The following is a 16,797-nucleotide window of genomic DNA, read 5'->3' on the forward strand; positions in this document are numbered from 1 at the left end:
AGAACATGTACAATAGTTTCAATCTGACCATCGCTGCAAGGATCTAAATAGTTCATGAAATGAATCTTTCAATATCTTCCAGTGCAACTGAGGGAAAGGCATTGAAATGTGTCATCCTATAGGCTATTCAGTATTTAGGAACTTCCGGTTAGATAGGAAGCCAATGTATCATATATTTGAACTGATATTACAAAGATGATTTGAGATTCTGCCTCTTTGTCTATTGTTTGAAATAACTAGGTAAGAAATAATTCCAACATGGATCAACATTTTTCTAATGTGCATGGTCACTAAAAAAGATCTAATACTTTATTAGAAGATTATGATTTTTTAATTTCTTTCTCTCCTTATGTCTTTACCTATCCATCAAAAATTATCAGGAGTTGGATGGATTAGTAGAAATAAACAAGATGACACACAAGCTCCTGAGCAGATATATGACTTTGGATAGCTTTGATGCTATGTTCAGAGAAGCCAATCATAATGTATCTGCTCCCTATGGAAGAATCACTCTTCACGTCTTTTGGGAACTGAACTATGATTTCCTTCCTAATTATTGCTACAATGGGTCTACCAACAGGTTAGTGAGACAATTTTTAAATATTTGTTTTTGAATGCTATATTTCATTTCATGATCCTGGTAATAATAAAGTTTGCTCTGATAGCTACATGTCAATGTTATTGTTGAGCAATAGCCAACTTAACTCTGAGGATTTAAGCACATGATTCTTGTTATCAGAGCTTTCTGTGGACAGGGACTTCTATTTTTTAAAAAAATATTTGAAATAATCCTTTTCAAGAAAGGTTCAGTGATTGGCTTGAGGCATAAATATTGGAGAATGACCTATAAAATAGTAGCACTTCCTAGTTTTTTTGCAGTAGTTACTAGATATTTCTCTTATGTGCATTTTTATATATGTGCTGTGCTGTTAAAATTGTTTGTACTATGTGGAGCATGGTATTTGATTCTAGCCTACAGGTTTTATACAATAGCCTCACTATTCATAAATGCAGAGGGAGCAGATATGAATAGAGCTTTTGATCTCATTTAACTAGAACAAACTATGTAAAAGAAAGGCTTTGGAACAATTGGGTAGATTCAAAGAATTAAGAGTAAAATAAATAAATAAAGGGCAGCAGTTCTGCCAGTGCTGGCATGTAATGTACAAGTGATAATATTTTATATATGTAAAGGTTACATTTTTGTGCCCAGTAGAACTTAAGGTTCCAGCTCTTGAATTTCACTGAGCAATACGTCAGAAAAGGGGACTTTAGAATCTAAATTTTGAATTAGGCATCTATAAAGCATACTAATCCAACTTCAGTGAATATATGAGTGAGATTTTGATGTATCATGTACACACTGGGTAATCTCAGAAAACAAAACAAAACCAAAAATTGATAGTATTATAACTATATCAACATTAGAGATTTTTATCCTGAAAGGCATCCCAGCTATAAGCAAATAATGTTTTTCTAGTTACTGTGTGAAGTCAAGTACCTTCCAATACCTTAGTGTTTAATATTTTTGTAGTGATGCTTTTCTATTGCGTGACACCTTAATTCCACAGTCACATTTCTCATAACTCACATAATAATACAGAACTGATGTTTTAAAAAAAGGAATAGGATCTGATGTGGTGTAATGGTGAAAGTGTTGGACTGCCACAAGGAGACCCACATGTCAGTCCATTCCCAGCCACAGAACCTCACAGGGGTAGTCTCTGCTTTTCTCTCAATTCAATATACCTCACTAAATTGTTGTATGGAAAAATCAAAGAATGTTAAGAGTGACACCTGGAGCTCCCAATTTAAAATAAGGCAGGATATAAATCTAACAAATGCCTTCATGACTAAGGTGGGACTTCCACAATTATAAATTGCGTTGCTGTGATGGAATATAGTCTGGATTGCCAGCAGGGAGGTAGTGCAATCTAGATGATCTTAGTTCAGATAAATTATGGGGGGGGAGGATGAAGACAGCCCTCCCTAATAGTTCCCAGAGTGTATTTCTGTGGGGTTAGTGGCATGTTTTAGTTTGGCAAGATTCTGTCCATTAGTGAGAAAAATAAAGAAATCTACTTGAAAGAATCACATGTGTTTCTTGGTTTTTGGAGCCTGACAGTTGCCTTGTTTGGTTTATGTAGGTTTGTTCGAACAGTACTACCATTTTCTCAGGAATTCCAGAGAGACAAGCAGCCCAATGCTCAGCCTCAATATCTACATGGATCAAAGGTTAATATTTTTCCGTATTTGCTTCTCATGTAGCAGGCGTTTGACAATTTTCATTCTGTAGCACTATGTATTATATTTAATTTTGCAGTCTGTACTTTTTTCAGTGAGATCCACTTTAAGAATAGTTGCACTCTATAACTTGTGGGGCATAATTGTTAATTTGTTTCTGATAGACAGATGCGCAGGTAGTTGTCAATCATTTAAAGTTGATTATCAAACCAATCCATTGGCAGATAAAATGTTCCACTTTTGTCCTAGTGGCTTTGTTTCTACATAAAGAAGCTTGAGAATGCTATGTTCTAAAGCAAAGTTCATCCTTAGTTCTAGAAAATGAGATCATAATAAAGGTAGCCCTCTTAGAAGGTATCACAATTAGTCTAAGGTTTTGCCAATGAAGCAAAGAAGCTATCCAATCTGTTAAACGTATTTTATTATATCACCCATTTTATGTTGGTCCATTCTCAGAGTAAAACTGATCCTTGACTGAATTAAAAGTACTGATTGCTGAATGATGTTGCAGACAAATTAACATTTGTTTATAATCTACAAGTAAGTTGGACTTACTTAATGCTGTAGTGAGAAAAAAGCACAATGAAGGTTTCATATAATACAAGGAGCATAATTTATGGAATTTGACTTCTTAAAATTCTCTGCAGCTTATAGAATTTGACTTCTTATGGAATTTGACTTCTTAAAATTCTCTGCAGCTTATAATTTCTGTGTCTTTAATATAGATTTTTTGCTTTGCTCCAAATTGAAATACAACAAAAGCAGGATCCTTTACTGTATATGGTATAATTAAATCGCCAATTTAATTTGAGTGTTCAAGAAAGTATTGTAGATATACAAATATATGAAGGTGGTATTTTTCACTGGATTTCCCCCTTAAATCATCAGTATTGGCCAATAATTACACCTGGTCAAATTCCATAAATTATGCTCAGAGTAAAAATCCTGAGATTGTCATAAAATATTCAAATATAAAAGATCGTTTGCAAATGAGCAAGTAGATTTCTTCATGATTCATAGTTGCTACTACATGCTTTCTGCACAATAAATTTCCCATTCGTAGATCTTTTGTTTATAGGGGTTTCTTGTGATGAGGGTTATGATATCTTCTACTTACATCCATTCAGAAACAGCCTGTTCTGCTTCTTAAGGAAACTTTCATTTCCTTTCTTCTTTCTTGCTAATGCAAAGGCATTCTGAAGCACTCTTGCCAGATTTTGCTTGCTTCATGAATAATTCCCAATTCTTTAGTGACATCGGTACTAAATCATTGGACTGAGGAGGAGGGAAAGGTCACATTAGAGCATTTGGGCTTTATTATCCTTAAGTTTGTTTCACAGTGCTATTAATTATCTGTATCTTGTTATATTTCTTATGGTAAAACACAGTCTTTGTAACATTAGGCTGATATTAACATGTAAAATATTTTCCTATACATTACTGTGTGTATTAGATTCATTAAATGGCAAATTCATATTCTACCTTGTTTTATCTTTAACATTTTATAATATAAATCATGTGCCAAAGTTTTTGCCAGATGTAATGGGCAGAATGTCAAATTAAGACTGGGGAGACCCAGGTTTTATTTCCTCTCAACTGTACAACTCTTAGAAATTTCAGAGCTATTTGTTATTTCTTTCTATATTTTGAATCTACCTGTAGAAAAAGGGGAGCATATAACAATTTTTTTTTAAAGTGTGGATCCTGCCAATTCAGTTGTAACAATTGCAAGATTTTTTTAAAAAGAGAAGGGTAGTGGATTACTGCAATATGCTGTACTTGGGGTTGCTCTTGAAGACGACCTGAAAGTTACAATTGGTCCAGAATAGTGTGGGAGACATAGTTCAGAGTACCCTGGAATTTGCCCATATCACACTACTGTTGTGTAAGCTGCATTGGCTTCCAGTTTCTTTTTGAGTGCAATTCAGGATCTAGTTACCATGTTTAAACCCTCAGTGGCATAGGTCCAGCTTATCTGTAGAACTAATTGCATTTAATTACAAAATTCATTTTGTTTCTTCCTTTACTTTAACTGAAAGTATCATATATTTCAAATATCATTTCAGTTTTTAAATTAAATGTAACTTGATTCCTTGAAAGGATTCTTTCATATATCTTATAATGAAAAGGGGAAATACCTTCTAATTTGATTTGAATGGATTGCGTTGTTCTCTTTAGGCTTTGAATCTGGCATACTCTAGCATTTATAGCAACTATAGGAACTTTGTAGGGCCTTCTCATTTCAAAGTGATCTGTAGACTACTGGGATATCAAGGGATTGCTGTGGTGATGGAAGAATTACTGAAAGTTGTCAAGAGTCTGGTATGTGAATTATTTTTATTTCAATAAATAGAAAAAGCTACCCTTTATTCAAGTTCATTTAATCACTAAGGTCTTGAATTTTATGTCCCTCCCATATTTTGGATCACAATTCATACTGCTTCAGTCATTAAAGGAGTATTTCTGGGAATGCCACCGACTATCAATGTCTGAGATTACATGAAAATAGGAATTATAATTTTGCATGAAAATCATTCCTAATTATATGAGCATTAGAAGCATCAACATTATTCTAGGGCTGTGTTTCCTTTGAAATATAAAATTTCATATTATAGTATTGATGAGGAAAATCACAGGAAGTTTTAGTTTATTAATTAAAAATATTTGACGTATTTTTACCATTTCATTTTGGGAATTCAGCTTGTCCCACTGTTTTCCAAGGGATATCATCAAAGTATGCTTAGTCATATCTGCTAATTTGCCTAAATTTACACCTTATATTAGCAATAAACAATACAATTTATGTTTTCACTCAATCATTACTCTTCTTAAAATATACAAATGTACCTATATAGAGATGAAATGTACTTCTAGTACAACTATTGCATTTGTATGTTTTTTATCATAAATGTGTTCACTTTGAAGCAGTGTTCACATGGCAGTTCACATTTTTATATAAACCTGCTTAATATGGTAGTACAATTAAAACATTGTTTGTGTCTTATGAATCCCGGTTCAATTTATGCTTATTTAGCAATATTATTTAAATTTGCTTTCTCAGTTACAAGGCACAATTCTTCAGTATGTAAAGACATTAATGGAAGTAATGCCCAAAATCTGTAGGTTGCCTAGACACGAGTATGGCTCCCCAGGTAAGATCAATTTTAATTATGTTAATGAATGTTTGTTTCTTCTTTTTATTGGGTTATTTAATAAACAATTTAAGTAGTGTTTATAAAGACTAATATTGCTATATTTTAGTTTTCAGTTTGTGGTAAATTGGGATAATATATTTTCAGGTTTCCTCCAAAATATTTTGTAGGCATCAGGGGTTCCATAATTGACCTTTGTTGATTACTGATACTACAGTAATCTCAAGACTTAGAGAAGGAGTGTCCAACGTTGGCAATTTTATCAATTCCCCAACCAGCCATAATATTTTTTGGGTAAAAATATTATGGCTGGTTGGAGAATTCATAAAATTGTCAACGTTGGACACTCCTTTGTTGGGGAAAAAACAACAGTTCAAGAAGGGATCAATCATGGTATCCCAGAGTATACTAAGTGAAAAGAGATTGTCTAATTTAGGCCTATGGGATATAATATCACAACTATGGCTTCCTTATCTAGGGGACTGGAGACTAAAACATACGAAGAACGGTTACAGGAACTGGGCATAGCTAGTCTAGTTAAGAGAAAGACCAGGGGAGACATGATAGCAGTCTTCCAATATTTGAGGGGCTGCCACAGAGAGGAAGTGATCAAGCTATTTGCTAAAGTGCCTGTAGGCCAGACAAGGAATAATGGATGGAAACTGAACAAGGAGAGATTTAACCTGGAAACAAGGAGAAACTTTCTGACAGTGAGAACAATCAACCAATGGAACAGCTTGCCCTCAGAAGTTGTGGGAGCGCCATCACTTGAGACTTTCAAGAAGAGATTGGACAGCCATTTGTCAGAAATGGTGTAGGGTCTCCCGCTTGGGTGGGGGGTTGGATTACATGACCTACAAGGTGTCTTCCAACTCTGATTATCTGTTATCTAGATACAGGTTTCCTTGACCTATGACCACAATTGAACCCAAAGTTTACATTGCTAAGTAAGACTGTTAAGTGGGTTTTATGATCCCCATTTTATGATCTTTCTTGCCATAGTTGTTAAGTGAATCTGACTTCTCTATTGTCTTTGCTTGTCAGAAGATTGCAAAAAGTCGTCACATGACCCTGGGACATTGCAACCGTCATAAATATGAGCTGTTTCCAAGCATCCAAATTTTTATCATGTGACCATGGGGATGCTGCATGGTTGTGTGAAAAACGGTCATAGGGCTTTTTTCAGTACCGTTGTAACTTTAAACGGTCACTAAATGAACCATTTAAGTCAAGGACGATCTGTAACAAATATAAGGGGGAAATACTAATTTTCTGTGAACAGCATACTGTAGTGCTGACTTATGTGACATTCTCTCCCCTCATCTCTCTCTCTCTCTCTCTCTCTCTCTTATTACCCCATTCTTCAGGAATTCTGGAATTCTTTCATCATCAGCTCAAGGATATTGTTGAGTATGCTGAACTGAAAACAGTGTGTTTCCAAAATCTGAGAGAAGTGGGAAATGCTATTCTCTTCTGTCTCCTCATTGAGCAAAGCCTGGTAGGTGTGGAAAAGCAGTGTCAACAACAGACTACAGTATAATGAAGCCAAAAGAGCATGCAGCATGTACTGTAATGCCATCATGCAAATGCATCAATTGCATATTTGTGCCCCATAAGACCATTTGCATGATGACATTGTCATGCATGTTTCAGCATTGGCCTCCTGCTGCAGAAACCAACCAGTGCTATTGTTTCCCTGGATGCATCATACATTAAAGATTATGGCAAAATGAACTGTCAATTAAAATGAATTAAAATCAATTAACTTTCAAATACTTTTTAATTATTTATGAAAATAACATTGTCAAGAAGAAGTTCTAGCATTTTTCATAAGAATTCAGATTCAAAATTTGCACAAATACAGGCTCTTACTTTGGGTCTTTTTCCCTTCAAAGGAGAAGTCCTATTTCTTTTATGCCACTACTATCTGGTTTAGAAAAAGGACTTTGAAAAATAAAAATCTGTCTTTAGAGAAATTACAGAGAAGCTGTGAAACACCATCAATGTTCAAGATACATGAGTAATCAAAAATCAGAATGGTTCTTCTTGCGATTACCTAAGTGCTTGTAAAAATGTTTTCCAATTTTAAAAATATTAAATATACTTGAGACTGAGTTACTCCACAGAGAAACAGTCTTTCAACAATAATTTTTCCTAGCCTCAAAGCAAATCTATATATCATCTAAGGCAGTGATCCCCAACCTTTCTCTATGCCGCCCGGTATCCCCAACCTTTTTATGGCGCGGTCTGTACGTATACATGCGCGCTCTGATGAAAGTGCTTCCGTGACCTCACCGGAAGTATTTTGTTCATCAAAAAGATGGCGGCGCCCAGCAAACCAGCGGTCCGGTAGGACTTTGCTCCCATGGACTCAGGATCGGGTCCGCGGGACTCAGTGGTTGGGGACCCCTGCATCTAAGGTGTTTGTTTAGATAAGTGGTTAAAGAAGTTAAGATGGTAGTAGTGACTATGTTACTGACAGTTTGCCTTTTTTAAATTTGCATTGACACGTATATGAATTAAAAAATGGGGCTTTGCATGGTGGTGACTATACTTATTTGAAAGTTCTGCCAAACTAGCTGGAATAATCATTGGGAAGAAAAACCTCTGCTGTAAATGCCCAGTAGCATAATCTGTGTATTTCCTTCCTTCATTTGGCATATTGAAAGTATATTCTGAAAACAACCCTGTTTGCTACCTTGTGAAGGTGACCTGCCTGAATTTTTAGTGCTGTTGGAATACAAAACAGCCTTCTGGCACTGATGGTTTCACTGGTGTTGTTAAGTGTCTAAATGAGCAATTATCAAATTTAGTACATTTTAAAGATACCATTTTTAAAAATGAGAGCCCTGTCATTACTTTCCTGGTTTTGGGGCTCTATTATGAAAACTATCCTTTAGCACAGAAGTCTCCAACCTTGGCAACTTTAAGACTTGTGGACTGGAGGTTGGAGACCTCTGCTATAGCAGATAGTGGATTTTAGAAAAATGTTGAAAACAAAAGCTTAATTCAGTGTTCAGTTGACATCTTTCCATCTGCTGCTTGAACAATGCAAATTAATAATTTGTGTTACGCTTTTTCGATAAACTATGCTACGTGGCTTAATTGCTTTGCTCATAAAATAACATTTTATTCTGCCCATAAAACTATGTTCCTATTCTGATTTTAAAAAAAAACTTTTACACTGAGGCAAATCTACCAAAAGAAAACCATCACACTATATCTTGCAAGTTTAAAAAATGTAATGCTCACTACCCTGGTGTTGATCAATGCATTGCTGCTTGTAGTTTGAGTAGGATTAACCATGCTCCTCAGCAGTATTTCTCTTTTCATTTTCCCCATTTATGAAACTGTTCCTATACATGGGGACACAGGCCAATTTCTTTCAAGAACACATGGAAAAATGTTCTCTTTTTGGGATATTTCTACTTCAGTTCAAAATCAGCCAACGACTTCAGTGTTGCAGTCAGAGATTCCCAATCACAGCTCTCTAGTGTTATATCTTTATTCTCTTTGTTGCAGTCGTTGGAGGAAGTGTGTGATCTATTGCATGCAGCACCATTCCAGAATATTTTACCAAGAATTCATGTCAAGGGTATGCTTTTTCCTATGGCTTTCCAACCGCAATACTTGTGCCAAATTACGCTGTCAATGTGCAAAATCAGGACAAGAAGCTAATGAAGCACAGCACACATTTGTATCAGAATTAAACAAGTCCTTTGTTATAAGTGGTGCATATCTATTGTGCAGAGAATAGATAAAGCAGCTTAAATGGCTGGAGCAACTTAGTGTGATTAATGAAGTGACTTTCTGCACTTTATACTTTTTCCTCATTTAAGTTTTGTTTTGAGCACTTTTTTCTCCTTATTTTTTCTTCTATCATTTACACATCCCGCTAGTTTACAAAATGAAATTTCATCAGTCCTTCTTCTTGCTTAGTAGTTAAGAAAATGTGTCATCTTTGTCAGATATTTGCCACAGAACATTTCCTTTCATGAGATGTATAAGCCAAGTGCATTTTAAAAATTAGGATGTTTTTCTGCATTATATAAAGATCTGATGTTAGTGTTTATTTTGTACTCTCAAACATACAAAACGTGATGGTGGAATAAATCAAACAAAACGTTAAGCTGGAACAGGCTTTATTAGCCTCCTTAAGACACTGAATGCAGAAAGTTGGGATAAAAGAACAGTACAGTAAATAAATGAAAAATAAATTACATTATTCTCTTTTTCTCTGTTTCCAGAGGGGGAAAGACTTGATGCTAAACTGAAGAGACTAGAATCAAAATATGCTCCACTCCACCTTGTTCCATTGATTGAAAGATTGGGAACACCTCAGGTAGTCTTTATGTTTTTTTACAGAATTGCCATTTTACGTATTTGCTTACCACTATGTAGAGGATAGAGCTTTTTGGCATCCTACGTTGGTTGAATTAGTAATGTAGTTTCTACAGAATGAGATTTTATCTCAGTGGATTCATGATTCAGATTTTAGAGAGTTATGTGCCATACAACACCAACTAGCCAGATTATGTGATTTAGAACACTAAAGGATTGGCCACAATTAATATTTGGATGGAGAAACTCTTTGGCAGAACAATTAATATTTGGATGGAGAAACTCTTTGGCAGAACAGGGCGGTCGGCGCCAGCTGATGCCGGACCGGGCGCGGCGTAAAAGGTTGGGGATCACTGATTTAGAACACTAAATAGGATTGGCCACAATTAATATTTGGATGGAGAAACTATTTGGCAGAACAGGACTGTAAAGTAAACTGGGATACTGAAACAAAAGGGAGTGAAAACTATTTTCATACTATACCAAGAAACTGCACAAATATGTCAATATGAATTAGTGAGAATCAAAGAAGATTCCCCTCCTTTTTTTTACTTACATATATTTAAGGTTTACAAATACATTATTTTCCTCTTATTGGGAGAAAAAAACCACCTTGAATATTCAATTTTCATATGTTCCAAAAGAAAATAATAGTCTTATTTATCAATTCCATTCATTAGAAAAATATTTGCTTAAGATGGCTTAAGGAGTATTGTGTCAATATTTTGTGCCATTTTGTTTGAGGTATAGATATATTTGGAATGTTGAGAGCAAATTTAGTCTAGTGGTTATAAGGCACCAGGCTCAAAACTAGTCGGTCATGAGTTCTAGTCCTGCCTTATGCTTGAAAGTCAGCTGGGTAACTTTGGGCCAGTAACTCTCAACCCACAATATCAGGCTAGGGCAGACTTGGGCATTTTACACCTGCAGGTGTCAGCACGTCACATTTGGTCTGTGGGCTGTCCCTGTCCAGCCCGCATCTGTGTCAGTGGAGGAGAGGTGTCAGTTGGGCGCAGGGCATCAGCAGGGGGGGAGGCAGTATTGGCAGGGAGCTGGGTGGTGCGCAGGGTGTTGGTGATGGGGGAGGCAGGGCAGTGGCTGTCTGCATCAGTCCCAGTTTCTTGTATGTCTCTCATCTGGGCTAGGCAACAAGCCAGTTGACCGTTTTGTTGCAACTAATGGAGAAACATTTGGTTGATCTGAAAAAAAGAAAAGAAAAATGCAAGGAAGAATTTTTTCCCCCAAATATTAGTATGGTTATGCTGCCTTATGGCTCTTTTTGGATTCAATCACTACAACCATGAATACAACGCCGAGGAAGCCATAATAGCCAATGATGTAAACACAATGTGGAATTTGATGATGCTTTGTATAGAATTCTAGGTTTAATGACCTTGGGAGTCAGTGATGAGAATTACCCTCTGCAAGTGAAAAGAACACAACACAGAACGTTAAAAGAATGGGAAAAAATCTTTATTGATTTTTGTCTTTCCATTGTAGAAATCTATCGTGTAGATGTAATGTGTTAAAAGAGTGATCTGGTTATAGGTTAATATTGTATTCATCTTATTTTTCAAGTTTTAGTTCATTTTCATTACACATAGATTATTTTGTATGACTTTCATTTAAATTTCAGTAATTAAATAAAAACAATTTAAAATAGGATGGGAAAGTATAATTTTCTACCCTATTTGAAACTCATTAGTAAGTTTTTTGTAGACTGATACTGTATTGTTGGTTGCAATTATAGCAAATTGCCATTGCAAGAGAAGGAGATTTGCTAACCAAGGAGCGTCTCTGCTGTGGACTTTCTATGTTTGAAGTCATCTTAACAAGGATTCGAATATTCCTGGATGATCCCATATGGCGTGGCCCCCTCCCTAGCAATGGTGTGATGCATGTAGATGAGTGTGTGGAATTTCATCGCCTTTGGAGTGCAATGCAGTTTGTATACTGTATTCCAGTAGGAACCCATGAATTTACTGTGGAGTATGTATCCAAATACTGGCAAAGGCATTGTTATTAGTGCTTTATTTTTATTTCAGAAGTTAGATGTGACTATGATATAACAAAAGAATTAAGAATTTACTGCATCACTAAACTCTTAATACCTTTGCAAATATCAGTAAACCGTATATTAATGCTGGTACAGCTGCATTACTCAAATGCACTTGGATGATCAGTCTTAAGACTTTATTAATTACTTACATTAGACCAACATGTTAAAATACTATTTTAAATGTAGTTTGATAAATGCAGAAATGATAATCTAATGATACACAATTGATTATGATTACAATGATTCTTTGTTTTTCAGCATCTAAACGTTGGAGATTTCAAATCAGTTTTTAGTTTTTTGGTGGTTCTGTTTCATGTAATTATTTCTTTAGAATTGTAGGAAGTTAAAGATGGTAAAAATAGCATACAGTAGTATTAGGCAGGGATGCAGAAATGCATGCTATGCTAAAAACATGCAAGCTATGTTTTTCTGATCCCCCAAAAGCCAACAGGAAGCAGACAGAATTCAAAAAAGCCAACACAAAGTAGTTAAAATCCATTTGGCTCTTTCTTTGCATTTTTTAATCGTTAAAGAGACAGATGCTTAAGGCATCCATTTCGCCCCTAAATCTAAAATCCTATCCTGAATGGATCCTGCCATTCTGAAAAATAGTATTTGACTGCATATTAGCAATACCATATAATAATATATTGCAAAATTCTGCAAAACATTCAGTCAGCGTTGTTAATTGTTGTAACAGACTTGGAATTGGGAATCCAGAATCCTGATTTTCCCTACTGAATATAATGTAGCGCTTTCTCTACACTTTTACTTCGTAGACAATGTTTTGGAGATGGGCTGCATTGGGCTGGCTGTATGATTATTGTGCTCTTGGGACAGCAGCGTCGATTTGATGTGCTCGATTTCTGTTACCACTTACTGAAAGTACAGAAGCATGATGGCAAAGATGAAGTCATCAAGAATGTGGTAGGTTTGACCAAGGTTTATTTCTCACGTTGTGTTTCATTTTGCCACCTTTTCCTTTTACTGATTACAATTTTCGTTTTGTAGCCTTTAAAAAAAATGGTTGAGAGAATTCGCAAGTTCCAGATCTTGAATGATGAAATTATTGCCACACTGGACAAGTATTTGAAATCTGGTGATGGAGAAAGCACACCGGTGGAACATGTCCGCTGTTTCCAACCTCCCATTCATCAGTCTTTGGCCAGCAACTAGAAAAGACCTGTGATCTTTTTGGAAACAATGGTCAGTTGCAGCACATTTTGAAACTAGATTTCTTGCCTAAGGGAGACTGCCCTGATCTGATCTTCATTGCTTTCCAGGATCAACTAAAACATTTGAATGGTTGTCTTCAAACTCAATGACTATACACAAATTTCAGTTTTTAGACTACTTTTTAAATACTTTTTATAAAACACTTTGCAATGCAACTATTTTAGGCATAAATCTTTGCATTTCTCCAGTTTTTATAATTGTTTTAAAGGCTTAATATAAGGGATCTTTATTTACTTTTGCTAACAAAAGTGAATTTTATTATAGGAGTATGCTTGAAATGTTTTTGTGTAAGGAAAGTATTAAACTGCTCAGCTTACCTTTTAAAGACACTCCGTTTGTTATTTTTAATCAATAGAATGTTCTCTTTAGAAAACTATTTTACCCCATAATGTAATCAACTTTGGAAATAAAAGATTTTAATGAGATTTTAAAAGTATGATTGTAAGATAGAAATAATTAATGCTTCATGTTTATTCAGATTTAGGGAATTGGTTAATATCCTTAGAATAAAGAACTTTTTTTTTTTAGCTTCTCATACAATTGGTAAATCTGAATCCTGTTTTTATATCTAATTGGAAAGAAAGTTGCAGGTGGAATTATTGTGGAATAGTATGTAGGGAACACAGCTTACTTATACTTACCAGCTGTTTCAAGGGTTATTTAGTTTTAGAAAAATTATCTTCAGACTTTTAACTGTTCAAGAATTATACTTTGATGAGTCATGATTCAATTATTAACAGTTTTCTAAGGGTTCCCTCTATTTTCTCAAACTTCTGAATTAAATATTATTCTAATTTTAAAGTATTGTTTGGCTTTTCTGGTCTAAAAATTACTGTTTCAATTATGTATCAAGTCAAGACATGTTTGCAAGAGAGATGATCTCTGTATCCAATTTTCTAGGTAGCCTAATTGCATTATAATGTAGGCAATAATATTACAATTTCTAATACAATGCAAACAATTCTAAGATTATAGATTATCGTACCTAAGAGCAGAGATGATCAATTCATAGCCATAAGAGTTTCTTTCTAATTTGAAGTAGGAAACACATAGACTAAATTTACAAAATATTTAGCTTGGTTAACACAATGTGATAGATTTTGAACTATTCAACCCCACTGTAATGTTATGGAACTCTGCCATAAATTTCTTTCCTAAATGTTAAAATAGGCTAACTTGGGATAACCTCCAGAAATAAAGAAAAATGGGAAGTCATTATCCTATTCATTTTCACGATATACCTCTGCTCACTGTAGCACTTCTCTCAATGTCCAAGCTCCGGACCTAAACCACCACTGGCTTTAGATTCCAAAGGTTATTTCAGACTTTTATAAGTCTTTATAATAAGCTGGATTCTCTTTATAATAAGCTGGATTCTCGCACATAGTGAGTTCCAAAACAAGAAACCCAAAGAAATAAAGACATACAGGAATAAAGTCAGCGCTGGGAGCTTCCACCTCACAGTGCATTTTGAATGCTGGAGCCACAGTCTCTTCTTGCCACAGCAGCCAACACTCTGACAGGCCTGATCAGCTGACCGTTGCCTGGCTGCAGGCAACTCCAAACAGTTGATCGTTGGGCCGGCTTGATCGTCAGGAACAGCAGATCATTGTCTTGTCCTCACCGCCAGCAGCCTTTGGTCAGGACCAGTCGTCCCACCACCCGTGCAAGGGTCCCTTCCCCCCCAGGTATAGTGAACCCCGGGCCGGGGTTTGACAGGTGGCTCCTCTCTACCAGGGCCGCACCTGTAACATCGTAAGCACAAGCATCATGTTAGCAGGCCCTCAAGCCTGACCTCTCCTATCTCTCCCTGGTTTGCTGAGATGGTCCCTGTGGAATTTATCAGTCGGGCAGCTCTAATATTCCTACTTGCCACCCAGAAGGCTTCCATTATTGGGTAACCTTTCCAGTGTACCAGGTATTGCAGTCTTCCCCTATGTATTCGGGAATCCAACACCTGGTCGATCTCGTAATGGGTCTCCCTCCCCTCATTATAGGGCTGGGTACCAGTGATGGCATGGGCCGGTTGGCCACTTCTATGGGCTTCAGCAGACTGCTGTGGAAGACCGGATATACTTTCCCCAACGGTCTAGGAAGTTTCAGCTCCACGGTAACTGGGTTTATTATCCTCATAATGGGGAAAGGGCCCAGGAATTTTGGTCCCAGTTTCCAGCACGGAACCTTCAACCTCAAGTACTTGGTCAAGAGGTACACCTTCTCCCCCATTTGAAAAGGCTTTTGTGGAGCTCGTTCCTCATCAGTCTGGACCTTCTGGGTTTCAGCCGCTTTCATCCACTCATTTTGGCTAGTGGGGGAAGGAGCTATCTGAGGGTATTCAGGAATGGGGATGAATTCCACTCCATTAACTATCCTGAAGGAGGTAAAGCCTGTGCTGCTGTGCACAGCATTGTTCTATACCATCTCCGCAAATGGCAGTTCTGCCCAGTCTTTCCACCATTGCATTAGTTCTCTCCACCGCCCCATTAGAACTCGAGTGGAAAGCCAAGCTTAGACCTTGGGAGGATCCAATCAGTTGAATGAACTCCCTCCAGAATTTGGCCATAAACTGCTCCCCCGATCTGAGGTTCTCCATGTGATCCCGTGGAGGCAGTAGATGTGTGTGAGGAAAAGCCTAGCCAATTTCTGTGCTGATGGCAAATGGGATATGGCACAAAATGGGCTTGTTTGGAAAATAAATCAATGATTGTCCATTCCATATGACAGTATGGCCATTGCTCTCCAGGAGCTCTATGATGAAGTCCATGGCTATTTCCTCCTACGGCCAGATTGGGTCAGCCATGGACTGCAAGAGTTCAGGGGATTTCTCTGATCGGGGTTTCATTGTTGCACAGACTGAACAGGTTTTGACATAGGTCTCTATATCGTTATTCAGTCATGGCCACTAGAATTGTCTCTTGGCTAGATGTAGGATTTTGAGGAACCCAAAGTGTCCAGACTGTTTGACATTATGGCATCACCGTAGCACCTGTGACCTCAGGGTATGTGGCACATATAATGTACTGCCCTTCCACACTAACCCTTCTTGAGTAAGCAGTTGGTAGTGCTCTAAGAACTAGGGGTTGGTCAGTAACTCTGCCTATAGATTACGGGTCAGCCGGTCTGCATTCACTGCAGACCGCCAGGCCGATATCTGAATGGCTTGTTGAGTGGGGGGAATAATGGCATGTACCACCTCCTCCCAGCGGCTGTTGTATTGTGGCATCTGGGATAAGCCGTCTGCCATGAAGTTTTTGCTCTTTTCAATGGTCAAAGCTCTGGACCAAAACTACCATAAGGACTCCACTCACTTTGAGTTCCAAAGGGTTTAATAAGCTGGATTCTTGGCACACAATGAGTTCCAAAGCAGGAAGCCAAAAGGAATAAAGGCATAGAGGAATAAGGTCAGCACTGGGAGCTTCCGCTTTTTGAATGCTGGAGTCGCACCCTCACATTGCTACAGCAGCCAACCACCCACCATCCATACAGGGGTCCCTCCCCACAGTTATGGTGAACCCTGGGCCAGTCCCAGTTAAAAGCTTGCCTAACCCTGCTTTAAAAGACTATATGGATAGTCTGGTTTAATGTTTGGCAGCCTTTCCTAGTTATGGTGCTGAACAAGGAGTACCTACTATCAGGTCTCATGATTGTGGCCTTTACAGCATCCTGCAGTCACATGATCACAGTTTGCAGCCTTCACTGTTTACTTCTAACAAGTAAAGTCAGTGGAGGAGCCATCAGGACTATCCTGTGACTATGGGACATTAC

The 16,797-nt window shown here is 37.1% G+C and overlaps 1 protein-coding gene across 3 annotated transcripts in view; it reads left to right on the plus strand.

The window, feature by feature from the left end:
* The window catches only part of CYFIP1 (cytoplasmic FMR1 interacting protein 1), a 55,428-nt gene extending 41,181 nt beyond the window's left edge, over nucleotides 1-14,247 (plus strand). For all 3 annotated transcript variants that reach the window (XM_026666844.2, XM_026666845.2, XM_087967104.1), the window contains 10 exons: nucleotides 381-580; nucleotides 2,148-2,235; nucleotides 4,423-4,566; nucleotides 5,306-5,396; nucleotides 6,764-6,894; nucleotides 8,919-8,991; nucleotides 9,644-9,738; nucleotides 11,488-11,726; nucleotides 12,576-12,723; nucleotides 12,808-14,247. In XM_026666844.2, coding sequence (XP_026522629.1) covers nucleotides 381-580; nucleotides 2,148-2,235; nucleotides 4,423-4,566; nucleotides 5,306-5,396; nucleotides 6,764-6,894; nucleotides 8,919-8,991; nucleotides 9,644-9,738; nucleotides 11,488-11,726; nucleotides 12,576-12,723; nucleotides 12,808-12,972 — 1,374 coding nt within the window. In that variant the 3' untranslated portion in view covers nucleotides 12,973-14,247. The remainder of the gene's footprint in view (nucleotides 1-380; nucleotides 581-2,147; nucleotides 2,236-4,422; nucleotides 4,567-5,305; nucleotides 5,397-6,763; nucleotides 6,895-8,918; nucleotides 8,992-9,643; nucleotides 9,739-11,487; nucleotides 11,727-12,575; nucleotides 12,724-12,807) is intronic.
* Nucleotides 14,248-16,797: the final 2,550 nt, after the last annotated feature.

Source organism: Notechis scutatus, chromosome 5 (genome assembly GCF_049901735.1).
Source record: "Notechis scutatus isolate UNSWTSFEM ecotype Mainland chromosome 5, rNotScu1.2, whole genome shotgun sequence".
NCBI lineage: Eukaryota > Metazoa > Chordata > Lepidosauria > Squamata > Elapidae > Notechis > Notechis scutatus.